Source organism: Malus domestica, chromosome 03, assembly GCF_042453785.1.
Source record: "Malus domestica chromosome 03, GDT2T_hap1".
NCBI lineage: Eukaryota > Viridiplantae > Streptophyta > Magnoliopsida > Rosales > Rosaceae > Malus > Malus domestica.
In genome coordinates, this window is record NC_091663.1 from 3,662,635 (window position 1) to 3,680,770 (window position 18,136).

Genomic DNA, 18,136 nt, shown 5'->3' on the forward strand with positions numbered 1-18,136 from the left:
TTTCATGCAGAGCTGCTTTTAACTGAAGCAAATTGCAATGGATACTGCTTTTGGCTCATCGCTTTCTAATTCACATCTTTTCGGAGAGTAATAGAGGGATCGCATTATGTACCACCTCTCTAACAGAAGTCCGGCCGGCCGCTTGTGCCAGATGAGTTATGGAGGTGTGGTTTCATAATGTGAGCCCGAAGTGCCTTTCGTCTAGCCAGTAAGGGTTGGTTTGGTATTGCTGTGCTTTGAAGAAAAAAAACTGCTTCTGTTGTGTTGTAAGAATAAATTCATTTTTGCTACTTAAAGCATTTCAGTTCGGAAGTAGAACGAGAATCGCACATCATAGGCAACTGAAGCCAATCTATTCAAACTTTACCGTACCGTCTCTCGATCAGGCGGGTTAGTTGTTAATCGGTCCTAAAATTTCAGGGATTCACAAACGCTGTACGAACAGTTTACTCTTTTCCGACAGCCGGTAGTAAACTTCAGATCAACCATGTGTAACATACCGAGTCTATTCAGTAACTAGACAGCCTGTTCTTTTACAGTTAGATAATCATATACAAGTTGTTCTTTTTATATATTAGAAAGTCAACTTCAAGGGAGCTAAGTACATCGATCACAGATTGTTCTTCAGATCCGCTGAAGTGCTCCAAAATCTGAGAGAGAGAGATCTGCAAACATCCAAGTTTTTAAACTTGTTAGTTTTATCTTTGCTTGAAAAGTGAGGATAATAACGCTTACCATTTCACGACACTATACTTACCCCGTCTTGGTTCTTAAGCCAATCGTATATGGAACTCTCCGTTGCCTTCAATGCAAGGGAACTTTCATCATCTGGACTACCAAGTTTTTGGCGTTTTGTTGGGAGTAAGTCCTCGAAATGTGCTTCAGGTTGGTTTACTCCTTGTCCCCTGGTCAAGGGAAGAGAAGGGGTTTCTTCATTTTTACCCGAGCTTGCAACTGAATCTTGGGCCAAGGCTTTATCTTCAAGAGGTTCTTCCATGGGGCATTTACGAGCAGAACATGGTGACGATTCTGTTTCCTTGCTTGGAAGTTGACCAGCTTCTTGTGCATCATGGGGGCTAGATGGAGTCCCTTCCAGAGACACTCCAAGCTTTTGCATTGCCAGGCAAGTCTTGATGTGTGCATAACTTATCTGTCATTGTAAAACATGTTCAAACAGATAAAAGAAAATGCACGCAAATGGTCTGTCTATATGAGTATGAAGCACGTATAAAATATAAATTCACGTACATATAACAGACACATTAATAGCATAACTAAAAATGAACTCCAAAATCAAGGCAAAGGTTTTGAGGCTCACATCTTCTGGCAATTCGTCTTTGATAGGCTTTAACCTTTCCGTAGGGCCAACCTTTGAAATGGCACACTGAATATCGGAGAGAACTTTATGCGTTAGTCCAACCTCGTTGCATAGCCTGATCCAATCAATTTCGCATCCTTCTTGAGCAGCTTCTACCACATAATCAAGAACAGTCTGCTCTTTAATAGGTGCAGATCTACCAGGGAAGTTCTGTGATTAAAAAGATTTAAGGTATGTAAGAATTGAAGGTATGTAAGAATTGAAGTATAAGGAAAAGATAATAATCCATAGTAAATACTGAATATTGGAGAACATACAGCAATTTTCTGAATCGAGAAACCCTCAACATGCCAAAATTTCCAGGCTTCAAACTTTGCTGGCGTTAACTTTCTTGGTTGGTTGGGTACAGGATAGACTTTTCTCGTAATAGCAGTAGTTTGTACGGTTGCCTCTCCATCCAATGAAAGATTTAGTCCTTGTGATAGATCCCGAATGATCCGAAGAAAATTGTTTCCATGAGTCACTACAAGGTGCTGCATGTATAAAGATGACATTCAGCCTTCATATTTAGAAAAGTTAAAAGAGCAGGAAAACTTATATGAAACAACGAAAAATATCATTTACTTTGCTACGATAATTCATTGAAGCTTCAGTTAGATAAAAAAAATTTGCTGAATGCGCTATTTGTGACTTGGTGGAATTAGAACCCCAGCCAACTGTTTGTTGAGTGCAGGAAGCAGATCCGGGATATTGTTAAGGACGAGATAGAGGTAGTATAGATTATATGCTATCTTGGATAAAATTAATTAATTTTTTCTAGATTTGAATTTTGATCTCCCTTGAGGCATTTGAGAAGCATTCAGCCATTATAAAATCAACTTTTACGAAAAGTGCTTCTATTGTCGTGAATTATGGCGTGTGGAAAGGCATTGTCATGTTCAATCCTGCAACAATTTTTTTACCAGTTACTCGTGCCTATGTCCAGTAAATATTCTGGATAGCACTGGAAGCCATCAGAAAAGTGTTTGCTTGAGAATAGTGAACCAGGTATTGATCTGTACTTATTCAAGTCCTTTGCCAGCCAAAGGACATGATTTGTACGAACAGATTACATTCAGTCGGAAAAACACAAAAGACGTATCTGCATCAAAACTTGTTTAACACAAACGCAATGTATCAAATCCTTGTTAAGAACTAAAGATTTTGAGAAGAAAATTTTTACTAGTTAAACTACGAGGGTTTAGTTGGTTTGCCAATTATAATTAAGAATCTAGTTAACTAATCACACTGGAGAATGGACATATACATAAAGAAAACTTTGCTATTGCTCTCTGCAAGACATACCTGGTTGACGCCATCGATGTTTGCTAGCCTTGCTATGGTAGATGGTCTTGCTAAAGCAATTTTTTTAATCGTTTGATCACCACAAATAGCATATCTGCAGAGAGTAAAATTTGGATGAACTCAATGTTTTCGGTAAAAAAAAAAAGAAAAAGAAAATTGCTTTTAAGACATTAAGAGAGAATATTTGGAATTTGTGGTCTTGACTATATAATTAAAAAGAGATCTACGGAGCAGTTCCAAGGCTTCTTGCGAGCTTCCTTCTCTCTTCTAAAAGCATGTGGTAGAGTTGTTTCTCTGCCTGAGAGAAAATGAAAATGTGCAAAAAAGGTACTATTGTAAATGTTGATAACATACGGATAAAATATTGAGTAACTGAGGTGAATAAACACAATAACAATTAAATTGCCAACCTCTGAGAATCCTTCACATTCCAGAGTAGCCAAACTCTTAATTTCTCCAACTTCGCCTGATGCATGTTTATTGTCCTCATCATCGACCATTTCACTGGTCACCGGCAAGAATAGTGGTGGTTGATGATCCGGTCCAGCAGAACTAAGAAATTGGTAAGCTTTTGGACCAAGACTGATGCATGAAAAAAGAAAATTCAAATTCAATCATTTTCTTTTCAAGTTTTGCAATTGAAATTCAAGAAAAAGAAGAAGACCTATTATTAATGACAGAGAAGGGTCATTTCTGGTGGAATTTAGTATCATATAAAAACTAAATAGATGTCGAAAAAGAGGTTCATTATTAAGTTTTACCTTCTGCAAAAGTAGAATAAACGAAAAGAATATACCTTACAGTTCTGTATATGTCTTTTACTGTCTCCCTCAAATAACCTGTATTAAAAAGAGCATTTTAACTCATGAACAGACCAATTATCAGCTAATAACTCAAATGCAAGCATATCAGCTTATGTAAACAAAGATACAAGCATAACATGTAAGCATTGGTGAACGTCTTGAGCATTCATATGCCTCCGGTATTAAAATGTCAAAAGTAATACTCAGAGCAAGGAACCAGCTGATAGAAAGTGTCCCTTATATACCAGAAGAGATTAATTGGTAACCAAGGGCTTTCCACCAATTCGAAGAATAGTCTTTCCCAAGCCCATGCAGTGGAAGCTTGTCATATTGGGCATCAATAATTTTTTTAGCCTGTATGCCACATGGAAAGATCACCATAAGTAACACAACGATGTAAAAGTTGAAAGGAAAAAAAAAAACAGCAACTGAAAAATGACACTTTAAAGAACTTTAGGACCAGGAGCTTTCAGAAGAACAGCGTTTAACAGAAGCTAACTGTATAAAACAATTGGGTTCTAGGAATTCTTATTAACTTTTTTAGTTACAACTTTCAGCTTGTATCACTCACATGTTGTTTATAACCTTATATCATTAAGTTAGTTTGAATTTTATTCCTTCAATGTTAGCAAGAACATAACTGTCTTTTGAAAACCGCAAACAGAGATATCACTAAAGCTAAAACACAAGCCTAAAGATTCACATTTTTGCCCTTGAACATCACCTAATGTAGAAGAGAGAAGAATGAATCCACGGAAAACCAACTTTTATTCATACAGTTCAACTCTTTGGACCTCCAGATCATCGAATGCTAAACATTCTCGTAGTAATTAATTGTGCACCTTTTTATCAATGATAAACATGGTATACTGTGTTTCAAAATCAAAATGCATTAAAACTCACTCGAGAGCCACGAAGAATGTCTACAGGCATACTGAGACCCCATTTACCCCTACATGATTGAATGCAAGCCATTAGAAGAAATGCTTCTTTAGACATGTCTCGCTCCCTCTTTGTGGAAGTGCAGTTATCACAATTACCTACAAACACAATTTTAAGCCACCGCATAATAATTGGTTCAGCTTAAGTTGAAAGATTATCTACCATGGAATGCAGGTGAATTGATGCTAAAGCAAAAAAACAATTATGTTTCATTTTAATATTATAATTTAAAAACATTTTACGAATCTCCAACTGTCATAAAAACTTTCAATCTATCTAATCTAAGCAGTCCCTTGAATATTAACATGAAATTATATCATCTCTGTCAAGTTCATCACCAGTAAGTTCCAATGTTTTATTGAAACAAAAAGCATTGAATTTAAATCCTAGCATCAAAAGCTAGCAGTGGGTAAATAAGGCAGATGATTGAACTATAGTACATGGATGCAGTTTGAAACTTCAATGCTAAAATTAGGGGAGTCTGAACTCAGGAATTCCAATAAAGAAAGCAGATCCATACCGCATTTATCAGCTGGAAACTTTTCCCCAAAGTGACCAAGCAAAAACTTCCTTCTGCAAGTTGTCAGTAAGCAGTACCGTTGTGCTGCCATCAACGACTCTACAACAGCTTTACGTTGACTTTCCTGGTGATTAGAAGCCCACAAAAACTCATGAGGCAGAAAAATATTTAGCCATATCCTAGAACAGAAACAAAATAAGCACTTACAGAATGTAGCTCTCCAATGTAAAAGTCAGCTTTTGCAAAGTCACTTCTAGTGTAATAAAGCCAGCAGACAGATGCAATACCATCTCTACCGCATCGTCCACTTTCCTGGTAATAAGACTCCAAGCTCTTTGGGCAACCATAATGTATCACTTGCCTTATGTTTGGCTTGTCAATACCCATTCCAAAAGCAATTGTAGCAACCATGACATCGAGTTCATCTCGTACAAACAATCTGATGAGAAAGAATGATAAGCATCATGTAAAATACGATGCAATGCAAGGTTAAGAAATGGAAGGGTGCTGTACTCAACAATTACATTGATAACACAAGGAGCAACTATATATTCTACTTTAAATATACATGGAATGAGATGAGAACCTATGGGACTCCGCACGAGCTTTATTGTCCATTTGACCATGATAGATTCCAGCCTTAATACCTACCTCCTTGAGTGACTCGAATACCTAGGGAAGGTAATGAAAAACATTAAAAGAATGTAAGCCAGGTTCTTCAGAAAATTCATTCATGAATAAAACAAGACATTGATAAAAACTATCATATACATGATATAATGCGGACAGTAAGTTACACAGATACAGTGCATGCATAAAAATACACATGTTAAAAAAACGAAGTTAAAGAACGTACCTGCTCAACATCTTTAATTGTCGTGCAGTAAATGATAGTTGAACCATCTGAGCGCACAAATTTTGAAACTTCTTGAACGAGCTCCTGAACAAATGACTGACCACGATTGAATGACTTGACACCATAGAACAGATTTGTCCGGTCAAATGAGCCTATGGCAACATATGGGTTTTGCATCTTCAAGGAATTAACAATGTCCATCCGAACCCTGAAATATGAATACGAGAAAAGATAAATATTGAAGTCTTTAAAAAAAAAAAAAAAAACTTAAAACCAAAGTAAATAATGCAGGGTCTCCTAGTGCATTACAATTTTCACCAAGTGCGTTACAGTTTTCACCTATTTGAAAGAGAATTATAGTCATATACGTTAAGTTACAAAAATCATAAGAGTATGGGTCAAGTAAGGAATAGTTTTGTGCCACTGTTCTCTAGGATCTAGCAAACATAAAAAATATTAGATGACAATAGCTCACTTCCTAGTTCCCACGGTTGTTATGCCAAGTTATGAAGTTCCAGGGGTAAGCAGAATTAGAGAAACCAGTACAAGAAACGAAAATATTTCTGTTGTAATATAAGGCACCAAAAGCAGATAATACAAGCAGCTTACAGAAATAAAGAATGTTTGTAAATATTATCAGTTGAATTCTGAGGATTTTAAATAAATGGAAGCAATACCCAAATAGAAATGCAACAGCTGATAAGAACATCAAAGTCACAGAGAGAGAGAGAGAGAGAGAGAGAGAGAGAGAGAGAGAGAGAGAGATACTTTTCAGTAGCAGTTGCAGTTAAGGCAATAAATGGAACATCAACAAGAAGGCCTCGTAACTTGTCTAGTTTCTTGTATTCTACCCTGTAAAGTCCACAACGAGAAATGCTTAGATGATGATGATTAGTGATGTAACAATAAGATAATTATAGGCATAAAACAAAGTGAGAAATAGATATACAAGGAACAAAATTGGCACATGAAACTCTGACTTGAAAAAACACTTTTGGACGAATATGCATTAAATGGTAATTTGGAAAACAAGAAACTAACCATAGTACCACCACCCAAAGACTAGGCAACTTTGTTTTAAAACTGAAGTAGGATCAATAAAGGAACTTAAGCTTTAGAGATTTTGTTGATCTCAATCCCATTCCAGCCAGAAATTGGAGAATGATGCCAAAATAAATGTCACAGGCCAAAGTCCCAACATTTCAAAAACAAAGACTACGAAATCAAGTCATTACGATTTACGTTAGAAAGAACCACTAAATATCAGTAACCTGAAATCATGGCCCCACTCCGATATGCAATGTGCTTCATCAACAGCAAACAAACAGAGTCCAACACTTAGCAAATTGGACCAGAAACTGCAAAAAAGGCATAGAGTCAGGATACCAATTTCTGTAAGAAACACAAATAATCTAGAATATAATACTGACATCGAAAAATCCACTAAACTCCTTCCATATGCCAACAAAATCTTGATAATAGCAGACTATAATATAAAGTTCTCATCTACAATCATCGTACGTCCATGTCCATAGTAGTCCTAGTTCACTAGTCCAAACTCCCAGCTCATGTTTGTAATTGTAATACAGCACACAAAGTGCACAATAGAACAGAAAACTTGAAACTGATATATGGCAAATAAAACTAGCAATGTACCTTGAAGGAACCAAACATGCCTTTTCCGGGGTCATGTACAAGATATCAAATTGACCACTTTCAGCTCTGCTCTGGACAGTGGAATCAGTTTGGCTACTTCCCATAAACTCGGCTCTAATTCCTCGTTGCTTCAAAGACATTACCTTTAAACAAACATCCAGAAACAGAATTAAATTACATGATTACATACCATTATTTAACCCCAAAAAAACAAAAAAAAAACAAAAAAAAAAAAAACCAACCCAACAAAAAGAAACAATCTTTGGTTCACCTGATCTTGCATTAGGGATATAAGAGGGCTCACAACAACACCAGTCTTTCCGACAACCAACGGAGGCACCTGATAGCTGTCAACAAAAATAACCCAGTAAATCAAACACTTCTAAAACCCTACTCAAACGACAGAGAAAGGAAAGGAAGAAGCTTTTACCACAACGACTTGCCGCTGCCAGTGGCCATCACAATCAATGAGTCGTTTCCGTCTATGATTTTCTCAATCACTTCCTTCTGGTATGGTCGAAACGAAGAAAACCCAAAATATTTCTACACCCAAAAATTCAACAAAACTATTAAAAAAAGAAAAAAAAAAGGACTAAAGATGAAGAAAAGAAAACAAGAGAAGCAGAAGAAGATAAGGTCCTTCACCTTGAGAATGGACTGCATTTCTGCTGAGACACTCAGTCGGCAAGGATTTTATGGAGGAAGGAAAAGCACTTTTGAGTTTTTAGCTGCTTTTTTTTTGGAGTTTTGAGAAATGTTTTTATGCTTTCATTAAACAGATAATAATACATATATATAGCGTCAGAAATCCCCAACTTCTCCCGCCATTTCTTTGAGGAAGAAACTTCGGAACCCCAGGCCCACAGAAACCAACCACTGCAGCCCAAGACCCAACAACATCCACAACAACAACAAAACATTTTCCACTAAGTGGGATCGGCTATATATATCTTAAAATGTCACTGTGCTCAATTCTGTGTCACGTCTTCCGTTAGATTCAAGTACTCTAAGTCTTTTCTTATAGTCTCTTCCAAAGTCTTTCTAGGTCTTTCTCTACCCCTTCGAGCCTGAACCTCTGTCACCGTAATCGTACTTTCTAACCGGAACATCAATAGGCCTTCGTTTCACATATTCAAACCACTGTAGCCCAAGACCCATTTAGGCAATATTCTACTTTAAACCAACGTAACGTACTAAAGCACCGAAAAAGAGGTATTTGGACTCGGGTTTTTTTACAATGTGGCTAGGCGCACGTCTGCAAGTTTCTTCCTTATCTTTGGTTGTTAAAACAGTTGTCTCATAACTTGGTCAGTAACCTACCATTGAAGAAACAGAATCTATCGATCCCGCGTCGTTTTTGCTACAATGTAAATTGAAATTTTCTCCAAAACCATGTTGTGTAATGGTACATTTTTGAAATTTAGATAACTTGTGGTTGAATCTGTTTGGAATGTATGATGAAACTGTTGTCAGATAACATAAACAAATGAGCATAAACCACCGGGAGCCGACGGACGTTAACAACTTAGCACATCTATCAAGCTCGGACTCTAATCCAGCTACAACTATCAAGCTCGGACTCAAATCCAGCTACAATTATAGTAAACCATCCAAACACAATGGAAACATCCGGCGAGAAAAACATTACATATTGTGCGGCATATCGGAACATCTACATTCTAAAACAACTTTTTGTACTCTTCGGCATCTTGTGCCATTTCCTCGAGGCTTCTGTCCTTCCTTTCCTTGTCTAAATCAAGCTTTTGCGTTAATTCCTTCTCCTTTTCATCCAGCTATAGCATTGAACACAGAAAAAGTAAATACTCGAGGCTAAAACATACGAATTAGTAAGAGTTAATAAAACCTGAAACAGATGTTCTAATCTTACTGCATCATAAATCTCATCTTTCTTCTCAAAGTCGCCACCTTTCCGTGGGAGGATATGAATATGAACATGGGGTACAGTCTGTCCGGCTTCGGGTCCATCCTAAGGTTCAAACAAAGAGGACAAAGTTAGCTTCAGGGGACATAAAACCATTACAATGTGCAGCAGCGAACATTTCAGAGGCAAAGATGTGAACTTGAGCGTTAAGGATCGTCTCCCAACAAACATCATAAAGCAAAATTGTTGCCGTTAAATACCACACAAAAAGTAGGTAACCCGCTCTGCCTCACATAATGAGTTCAAGGCATAATTGCTAAGTGATATGGAAGTGAAAAGAAACCTAATAGATTGGAGGAAGTTCGAAATATGACCAATGTACGCTTTATGTGTCAATAAACAGGACTGACTGATGAATATAAGGCATCAAGTGATCACTTCGTTTATAGTAACATCATTAACAGATCTCAAGGGCAAAGTAACTGTCTGAAAACCAGGCCAAACACAGAAATATTGTTCACTAATAAAAAAAAGTTAGTCTAAAAATTCTTACTTGAATCGCGAGTGTGAGAGATGATGCTTTGTGGTAACTCTCAAGCCGGCTACCAACCTTTTGTGCTGTGATCCAAAGATCACTGGTCTCATCAGCAGTGAGATCAACAAAGCGCTTCACTTCACGCCTTGGGCAGACAAGGACATGTACATGATGTCAAGTCAAGCAAGATTGAATTGAGCACATTATAGTTCCACAATAAAATGGGTATAATTTGCACACACAGTTACACACAATGCTTGGTCATCCTTCTTCTGGTGTCTTTCAACACATGCAGATGAGAAAGGAAGTTATGCACAAATATCAGTCCATGATAAACCATATACAGAGCCGTGGTCCGAAAGAGACCAGTCAATAATCAATATCTACTAATAAAAAGGGATGCACTTAGTAGCATGTTCTTAAGACTCAAGCATTGCAACCAGCTGAATCTACTATCTGCTGCTTACATTTTGGTGCCACAGAAAATCCTTTCGGACCCAAAATCAAGCTGGATAAAAGACTCTTCCTTTTCGAGTCCAGAACGAAAAACCAACACCCCTTTCCTTTGACATCCATATTCATTACTCACTAGCATGATCCAATCAATCAGTAATAAAACTCATATACTGCCTTAATTCTCCAAGCAAGAAAAAGGGCACTAAAACAAGGAAATTTCCCGCAGATAGCTCTTTACCGTAGCGGCGAACAACAATCATACCTATGCAACTGGTGCTGGTTCGATCCCCATTGATTCTCTTTCCCATAACAACTAACTATTTAACCCACTAAGGCTATTGTTACTAAAACAGAAAATTTCCTAACTTTTTTTTTTCTTATATAACAAATTAAAAATGCATTTATTCACCGATCTCAAAACAAAATTCATATCCAAAGCAAATAAAAGGATATGACCTGCAAAGAAAAAGGAGAGTTGGGTCATCAAATTTGCAATTTCTACATCCAATTTTCATGCTTTGATTATTCAGTGTTAAGAGTAAGAGAAAAGTACCAGGAACAAGAGGGCGCAGGTTAACCAGGGCGTAGGATAGCTTGGTGGAGTAGAACACTTCCCTACTGTCGATATTGTACGGCCCGAACTTGAAGCTCTCCGAAGCCATCTGTCTGCGTTTTATAAACAAACTATAATGAATAGTGCCGGCGGCGGAGGTTAAGGAAAAGGAAAGGGCTGGAATTGGTGGTTTCTTTGCGGGGGTGGAGAAGGAGGAAGGACGAAGGAAGGCGGCTCTGGCGACGGAGGACGATCGTGTAATGAGAGATCTGACGGTGGAAGCCACTGTTGGGAACAGAATTTTAGCTTTTTGAGGTGAGCTAATGCTATTTCTTTTTTTTTTCTTTTTTTTTTAATAACTTGCCAATTACAGTATTTGTAGGGATCTGATATCCACAAATTTCTTTTTACTTCTCCTACATTTTTTAGTTTTCGGCCATCGGATCGGACGAATTAAAAATGATCAATAAACATAAATTAACAAGGAGTGTGTGGGAAGCAAAATAATGTGTGTGGATAGCACACCCCCATTTGTATAGTAATATTCCTCGAATGTTAGAATCTCAAGAATCAGAATTTTCCGTTTGGTAAAAGGCAAAACGTTAAGTGACTCAAATATGTTCTTATTGACTTAAAACAGTTAAAAATAAAATTGTTTACTACTTTTATCGTACTATAGATTGCCATACACTGAACTTGAATGGCTAAACTCTTTCGCGTTTGTCGTATTTCCCAAACAAACACTAAATCATAAACACACTATTTTATTCTAGGACCCCACTTTGAAGGCTCGCTTAGAGCCTTCAAATTCTGTGTCGGATCAAATGATTGGAGAAAATCAATGAACAGAAATTAATAAAAAGTGTGTGAAGTAAAAATGATTATGTGGATAGCATCACCATTTTCGTTTTAGGTTTCGACTTTCCCTTTGGGCCTATGTTTTTTTGTTCGCACGATATTATATTATTAAGACGAAACACTACAATAGTGGTGTCTCTATGTCATATAAGTTGCTTCCTATGTCTAATTTTCTTGAAAGTAAAAAACATATATAATATGTATTTGTATCATGAAAAAGATAAGTAATGTAGATTACACTAGATAAGGCTGGCCCTGCTTGTTATATCGAAGGAAGGAAGACACGGTTGAAGAAGAAGAACCAGAAGGAGAAATGTCAGCCGTGACAACTCTCAGTCAGGCATGCTGGGCTGCCGCCGTCGTGAAACCGAAATCAAACACCGCCATTTCCCATATCCAAAACCCAAAGCCCAAATCTTTAGCTCTTCCTTTCTCGGCCAATTCCAGCTGCGGTCACTTCTTCTCCTTCAATCCCAAAACCACCCTCAAATCCTCCTCCTCCGTCCGTACATTCGTTGCCGCCGTTGAATCCGACCAGCTCAGCTCCTCCGACTCCGCTGACAAGGTCCAATTCTCTCTTCAACCCATAAAAAGTTTTCCTTTTAATTTTCATTTTCTCATCCAAGACTGTAAATTTTGAAATTTTTTGTTTCTGAATGCAGGAAAAGCCGAGCAGGTACTATTTCGTGGTTGCAAATGCAAAGTTTATGCTCGATGACGAAGAGCATTTCCAGGAGCAGTTGTGTGAGAGGCTTCGATACTATGGAGAGAAGAACAAAGAGCAGGACTTTTGGCTTGTGATCGAGCCTAAGTTCTTGGATAAGTTTCCTAACATTACTAAGAGATTAGGAAGGCCTGCCGTGGCTCTGGTTTCGACTAACGGTCCTTGGATTACGTAAGTTTCCCTGTTTTTTATTGCGAACGTGCTCGGTTTCAATTTGTTGTTTTCTGACTGCTGTTTTGTTTCGAGCTTCATATGTTTTGTTAGTTAAGTAGTGATGTAGCAGAATCAGAGGTTGAATCAATTGGGAATTTCTGTTGTGTATTAGTGTCCAATTCTCTTGTGACAATGTTTGATGATGCTAAGATTCTAGACTCGATCGATCATTATGGTAGAACGCTGAAAACTGCAAGAATCCGAAAGTTTTAAGTTGTTGAAGATGAGTCGAGAATTGTGTATCTAGCTAACACTGTCTCTAGTTTGCAGCCTTATCCTGCGCGTGTGGAGATGCGGATGTAGATATTCATACATGTGCATCTTCACCTTGCATCTTTTAAGTTTAGAAATAAGTGGTGGAAGGGGGGTTTAGAGTGATGTTTGAATCCAGCATCTCCTGCAACTAGAGCTACGATATGATTTTAGAAAACCAATAATCCTCGAAAGTTGAAGTTCTTGAGAAGGATTACATTGTCGACCAAGCTAACAACCATGTAAATATGAGATTCTACACGATTGAAGCGTATGCTTACACCATTAGATATGCTAACAACAACTCCTCAGCTAAAAGAACTACATGACCTGATGTTTCGATATAAGAAATATCTTCTTGTGTTTGTACAGAAGTAGAAATATGAAAGTTGCGACCCTTACAATGGTAGCATGTCTCTGAATCTGATCATGTTTTGCGGCTGCAGGTTTATGAAGCTGAGACTGGACAGAGTGTTAGCAGAAAGTTTTGAAGCCGAGAGTCTAAAAGAAGCGTTAGCCTCCAATCCAACCACTATCGAGTTTGAGAAGCCACAGAAATGGGTAGCACCTTATTCCAAGTATGAATCCGGGTGGTGGGGGCCTTTCTTGCCGCCAAGAACGAAAGAGGAGAGCAAAGCGTAAATCACTTTTTTCCGTTCTCAACGTGGATTTCGTCATCTGTTACTAACTAGAGCTGAAGTTGATGCATGTAGGTAATGTGAAGTTTTGCAAGGTCAGCACCTCATGTAATAAACTTTCGTAGTTGCCCATTAATGTGTGAAGAGAGAGTATTGAAGAAGTTGTCTGTCCGAAAGGATGAAGAAATTTGCTTGTGTCATGCGCGATTAATGTAATAGCTTTCGACATTGCATTCACATCAGAAAACCGAAATATGAACGAATACATTTTCTTCAATCGAGCAAGGAAGATGAATGATTACTTTTCTTGATCAATACTCCTCGAGGAAAACTAATTAAACAAGACTACTAGTGAAACGCATAGAAAGCAACATATTTTCCACATCTTCATTACAGCCTTGATCAGAAAAAACCCGAGGGAACGAAACCAGCAAGAACGGAATATGAACTGTACCGACTATATGAAGAGGAAGAGTCCAGCAGAACTTCAAAAATAGGCAGGCAGGCAAATAATTAGGGTTGCTTTCTGTTCTTGTTAGAAATTACTTTCTTTCTGAGTTTCTGAAGGACTGTTTCATCCAACACTGCATACTGCTTCTTTATTTCAATCAGTGCATTCTCTGCAATGCTGTCCACGCTATCCTCAAGATTATCGTACAACGTCGGCACTATCATCAGTATGACAAACACTGCACCAACCAAAACGAAAAATTCAGTACCCATCTTGATAACATAATTAGCAGACAACGATCAATTAGCTTTTAGTCGAATGATACTTCTTTCACAAAGTCAGAAAAGTCGCAAGTTATGTTCCCCCTTCCTCCGTTGATAAAAAGTAAGCATATAAACGAGAGAAGCAACGATGATGAATAAACACTCGGGTAAAAATTATGCATGTACAATCACAATGGAATTATACAACTTAACAAAAGCAACCATTTCTTTTTACAAAATGCAATGTTAGTAGATTAGTCAACATTTATAGTTTTCGATGCAAGAACAAGATGTTATTTATAATAATTAGTCGAAACATAAATCGTGGATCAACAAAGGCCTCTTGGGAACTTGTTTAAGAATAAGAAAGAGGAATCTCATGTAAACATTGCAAACAACATCAACGTTTGTAAATGTTGATCATAGAGATTGCCAAGGACTACTAAAAACTTCATGGCAGAGACGAAACAGTTGGAGCTGATGCAAACCTAAGTAAAGGAAGCTTAAGAAAGTGCACCAGCTTCCGATGACAGAGAGAACCCACAAAGTCGACGCCACCTGCAAACGAGTCCATCACGTTAGAGTTTTATGTTCAATCAAAACCTACTATTCTTGCAGCATAAACAAAACCTAGAGGGGTATGAAAAAATGTCGGTACCGCGAGGAAATCTCTTATGTCTCTCCCAAAAACTACATGCCCAAATGATCTTAACGCTTGATTATATGTAGTTGTTAAGGAAATAGCAGTCCTCATAAACAGGTGCTGTGGTACTACAATCTCTGGAATTTCTGGTGCAGACCTGTTTCATCATCATATTCTATCCAGAAATCATAACACAGACACATGAAAAAACCAATTAAAAAAAGGGAAATACGGACAGATAGAAGAACCGCTAAGGCGCTTATAAATTCTTAATAAAATAATAAAATTAGAGGAACCCTAAATATATAATAAGGGGCATTAAAACATGATTAATGTACGGCGTATTGTGTGTTCAGTGTCTTCCGAGCCCTATTTTTTATAATTTGTAACTAACCGTTTGTTTTTTTGTGCATATTAGCCTAAACAAAAATAAAATTAGGCAAAATTCAGGAGCTCACACATGGATGAAAGAACCAAAGTTGGACCACAAGAACAAGGCTGTCAAGGAAAGCAATGAAGCGTGGCAAAGAAACACAACCAAATTATAACCTAATCTCTCAAAGAGAAGCCAAGTGAGTGTTGCACCCATAAAAATGTAGGCTGAGATCTGCTTATTTCTCCAAAGTATAATATCAGCAGCTGAAAGAATTAATTAATTTCACTTTAAGGTTAATAGAAGCATGAAATTCACAGCAAGCATAAGAAGAAAAAAATTCCAATTACAGTTTACGTACATACACCAGCGCCGAGGACAACATGAAGAGGCTTCTGGCGACCAAACAATCGGTTCTTGCATGTAAAAGCCAAGCAGTAATTATCACTGTCGGAGTCGGAAGAGTCACCTGGATCTGATTGGTTGGTGAGAAAATCAGAATCTGCAATATCCACGTCCACCGGATCCAACATTTTATGTGTACGTTTGATGTTTGTATGCACTCTCTTAATCACGTAACCTGCAATGCATGTCACCAACAAAACAGATTACGAATTGCATGCAAAAATCACGTCAAACAACCTCCATTCCACTCATTCTTTCTTCTGAATCCCAACTTAAATATGAGGAACAGGAAGGCTTTGATCTTCTGGCGTGGTGCATGTTTCTCTACCCTCCACAACACCTCTTGTCTTGTGGCCACGTGTTTCTGGAAAGGGGCAATTGAAGTTCGGGTGAAAGAATAAGAATACGATGGTGTTATTCACACTGGCCTATTTTTATTTCTGATACTCTCTTGTTAATTTTTTTTATCATTGATCTTCTTCGGTTCATTCTATATGATAGTCAAAAATTGAGAAAGTTTGTGAGAAGTAAAAACGGGTGTGTGGATAGTATTGCTCTAAGAATATCATATATTTGGGCTAAAAATTTCTTTGTAGTTACATTTTTTTATATATTAAACTGTAGAACAAAATAATTCTTCAATAATAGTTGTATGCGAGACACCTACCTATCTGAATGTAGAGAGGCCTATTATACTAAAAAGATCCCCCTGGTCCCTCGTGTAAATTTGTGTTATTGATAATAGAAACGTAAAGATAAAACAACAATTGGGACATCATTTACCAAAGCCTTGCAAGATGAAGTAATAGAACCACTAATTTGAAAATCAGAAACCCATCATTTTTTTATATATTAAACTGTAGAATAAAATAATTCTTCGATAATAATTGTATGCGAGACACCTACCTCTTTAAATGCAGAGAGGCCTATTATACTAAAAAGATCCCCAATGAATGTATGAAAATGTGATGGCCAATAAATGTATGAAAATGTGTCACGCATTTATTCTGTGTTGATGTGATCTGCAATGACCACTAGTTTTAAGACATTGTTATAAAGTAATTAGAGGCCTATAACTGAATTGATTGAAAGTATTTGTTCTAAAACTCAATGTTTGCTCAAATATCTCTCCCAATATAGTTTGTATAAATGATAAATTGTTATAAATTATTCTTCCTAGACCATATAGTTTTTTTACATTTAATCTTGATTCAACGATATTCTACACCAAAGGGGATTTGGACTCAACCATACAATTAATGGGGCTAATCATAATATTCAGGTATCAAACTCGTCATTCAAGTGATTAAAACTTAAAACTTTTCATTTATAAAGTTATAATTAAAAAAAAATAGTAAATATGTAAATACAAGTAGACCGTAATAATAGTGACACTTATGATATGAGTTAGGGGTGTCTATATTAATTGTTCTTGAGTTTCAAGAAATTAGCGACTCATATTTTGCAAACACATCGACATGTCCAATTGCAATAAATAAATAAAAAGAAGAGAACGAGCAGTATCTATAGTAATGTTATATTAATTATTCCAAAAGAGAACAGACAGTACAAGCTAAAAAGAACGATATCTGTTTTTTCTTTTTCCATATAAAGAAAATGATGAGACATTGTTCTCTTTACAGCTTCCTGAACAAAAGACGAACTCCATGTTTTGCCTCTATAACCAATCCAAGAGAAGGTGTGTGTATGTAATTTGGAGAAAGCGAGAAGGATAACATGGACAATATGAGAGATATGAGAACCTTGAGTTCAGCCATAGCAAAGTTCTGTCCAATACTCGTGGTCCGGCCCTTAACACAGGGTGACCGTCTAGGGCTTCCAAGTGGAAGGGCCCCGAAAATGTTGTGCCTTATGTGTAAGGTTATGATAAATAATAAAAATTTAAGAGCTTTAACAAAATTATTGTTACCGTATTGGTGAACTTGAAGCTAGTTTATGTTCTGGGCACGAGTTTGAGTTTATGTTCTGGGCACGAGTTTGAGTTTATGTTTTGGGCAGGAGTTTGATCCCACCAACGCTGTTGTTTCTCCTTATTTTATATTTCTTTTTCATCCGTTCAGTTTAGGCCTGGCAAACGAGCATGTTTGTTGTGTTCGTATCATTTTTTGTCCTACTAATTATCTTAACGAGTCGTGTTGTGTCAAATTCGTAATCTTAACTGGTTCTTAACAAGCCCGTTTCATTAACGAGTCGCGTTCATGTTGGGTTAACGAGTCATACAAAAATTGTTTTGCCTAATGTCTAGATTAGACAAACAGCATCTTATTGGGTTATTAACGGGTGACCTGATAATAACTTGACACATTAACGAGTGACCCCATAACTACTCAACTCGTTAACAGATTGACCCAAAACTTATTATTTTTCGTGTCATTTATGTTGGGTTAACCGGTCATGCAATAAATTGTCAATCCTAGTTTAGTCCATCCA

General features: G+C 37.2%; 4 protein-coding genes across 4 annotated transcripts; 1 reads left to right on the top strand and 3 right to left on the bottom strand.

Moving 5' to 3' along the window:
• Window positions 1-470: 470 nt before the first annotated feature.
• LOC103417767 (uncharacterized) lies at window positions 471-8,206 on the bottom strand. Its single transcript, XM_008355928.4, has 20 exons — window positions 8,085-8,206; window positions 7,870-7,982; window positions 7,711-7,786; window positions 7,440-7,582; window positions 7,055-7,141; window positions 6,552-6,635; window positions 5,784-5,991; window positions 5,514-5,599; window positions 5,135-5,366; window positions 4,928-5,051; window positions 4,369-4,505; window positions 3,711-3,819; window positions 3,459-3,501; window positions 3,073-3,244; window positions 2,890-2,960; window positions 2,663-2,756; window positions 1,636-1,851; window positions 1,319-1,528; window positions 758-1,150; window positions 471-665 (listed from the first exon to the last, which is right to left on the bottom strand). The coding sequence occupies exons 1-20, from the start codon at window positions 8,100-8,102 to the stop codon at window positions 540-542; spliced, it is 2,742 nt and encodes a 913-aa protein (XP_008354150.3). The 5' UTR covers window positions 8,103-8,206; the 3' UTR covers window positions 471-539.
• A 662-nt stretch (window positions 8,207-8,868) lies between these two features.
• Window positions 8,869-10,998, bottom strand: LOC114823872 (bifunctional bis(5'-adenosyl)-triphosphatase/adenylylsulfatase FHIT). The gene is made up of 4 exons (XM_070818804.1): window positions 10,863-10,998; window positions 9,875-10,020; window positions 9,328-9,426; window positions 8,869-9,232 (listed from the first exon to the last, which is right to left on the bottom strand). Exons 1-4 carry the CDS (start codon window positions 10,972-10,974, stop codon window positions 9,119-9,121), a joined length of 471 nt encoding a protein of 156 aa, XP_070674905.1. The 5' UTR covers window positions 10,975-10,998; the 3' UTR covers window positions 8,869-9,118.
• An 816-nt stretch (window positions 10,999-11,814) lies between these two features.
• LOC103427086 (protein YCF54, chloroplastic-like) lies at window positions 11,815-13,827 on the top strand. Its single transcript, XM_008365153.4, has 3 exons — window positions 11,815-12,288; window positions 12,386-12,618; window positions 13,359-13,827. Exons 1-3 carry the CDS (start codon window positions 12,037-12,039, stop codon window positions 13,552-13,554), a joined length of 681 nt encoding a protein of 226 aa, XP_008363375.3. The 5' UTR covers window positions 11,815-12,036; the 3' UTR covers window positions 13,555-13,827.
• LOC103427085 (reticulon-like protein B4) lies at window positions 13,359-16,014 on the bottom strand. Its single transcript, XM_070818803.1, has 5 exons — window positions 15,642-16,014; window positions 15,366-15,546; window positions 14,923-15,064; window positions 14,753-14,822; window positions 13,359-14,239 (listed from the first exon to the last, which is right to left on the bottom strand). Exons 1-5 carry the CDS (start codon window positions 15,811-15,813, stop codon window positions 14,064-14,066), a joined length of 741 nt encoding a protein of 246 aa, XP_070674904.1. The 5' UTR covers window positions 15,814-16,014; the 3' UTR covers window positions 13,359-14,063.
• Between the last annotated feature and the right edge of the window lie 2,122 nt (window positions 16,015-18,136).

Coding starts and splice junctions, on each gene's coding strand:
- LOC103417767 (XM_008355928.4), bottom strand. Junction 3,820..4,368: donor ACATTCTTCGTGGCTCTCGA/GTGAGTTTTAAT, acceptor TGTGGCATACAG/GCTAAAAAAATTATTGATGC. Junction 3,502..3,710: donor TTACCAATTAATCTCTTCTG/GTATATAAGGGA, acceptor TTTTTAATACAG/GTTATTTGAGGGAGACAGTA.
- LOC114823872 (XM_070818804.1), bottom strand. CDS start 10,974: ATGGCTTCGGAGAGCTTCAAGTTCGGGCCGTACAATATCGACAGTAGG. Junction 9,427..9,874: donor CTCTCACACTCGCGATTCAA/GTAAGAATTTTT, acceptor TTTGAACCTTAG/GATGGACCCGAAGCCGGACA. Junction 9,233..9,327: donor AAGATGAGATTTATGATGCA/GTAAGATTAGAA, acceptor TCAATGCTATAG/CTGGATGAAAAGGAGAAGGA.
- LOC103427086 (XM_008365153.4), top strand. CDS start 12,037: ATGTCAGCCGTGACAACTCTCAGTCAGGCATGCTGGGCTGCCGCCGTC. Junction 12,289..12,385: donor CCTCCGACTCCGCTGACAAG/GTCCAATTCTCT, acceptor TTCTGAATGCAG/GAAAAGCCGAGCAGGTACTA. Junction 12,619..13,358: donor ACTAACGGTCCTTGGATTAC/GTAAGTTTCCCT, acceptor TTGCGGCTGCAG/GTTTATGAAGCTGAGACTGG.
- LOC103427085 (XM_070818803.1), bottom strand. CDS start 15,813: ATGTTGGATCCGGTGGACGTGGATATTGCAGATTCTGATTTTCTCACC. Junction 15,547..15,641: donor TGTCCTCGGCGCTGGTGTAT/GTACGTAAACTG, acceptor TAATTCTTTCAG/CTGCTGATATTATACTTTGG. Junction 14,823..14,922: donor ACATAAGAGATTTCCTCGCG/GTACCGACATTT, acceptor ACTCGTTTGCAG/GTGGCGTCGACTTTGTGGGT.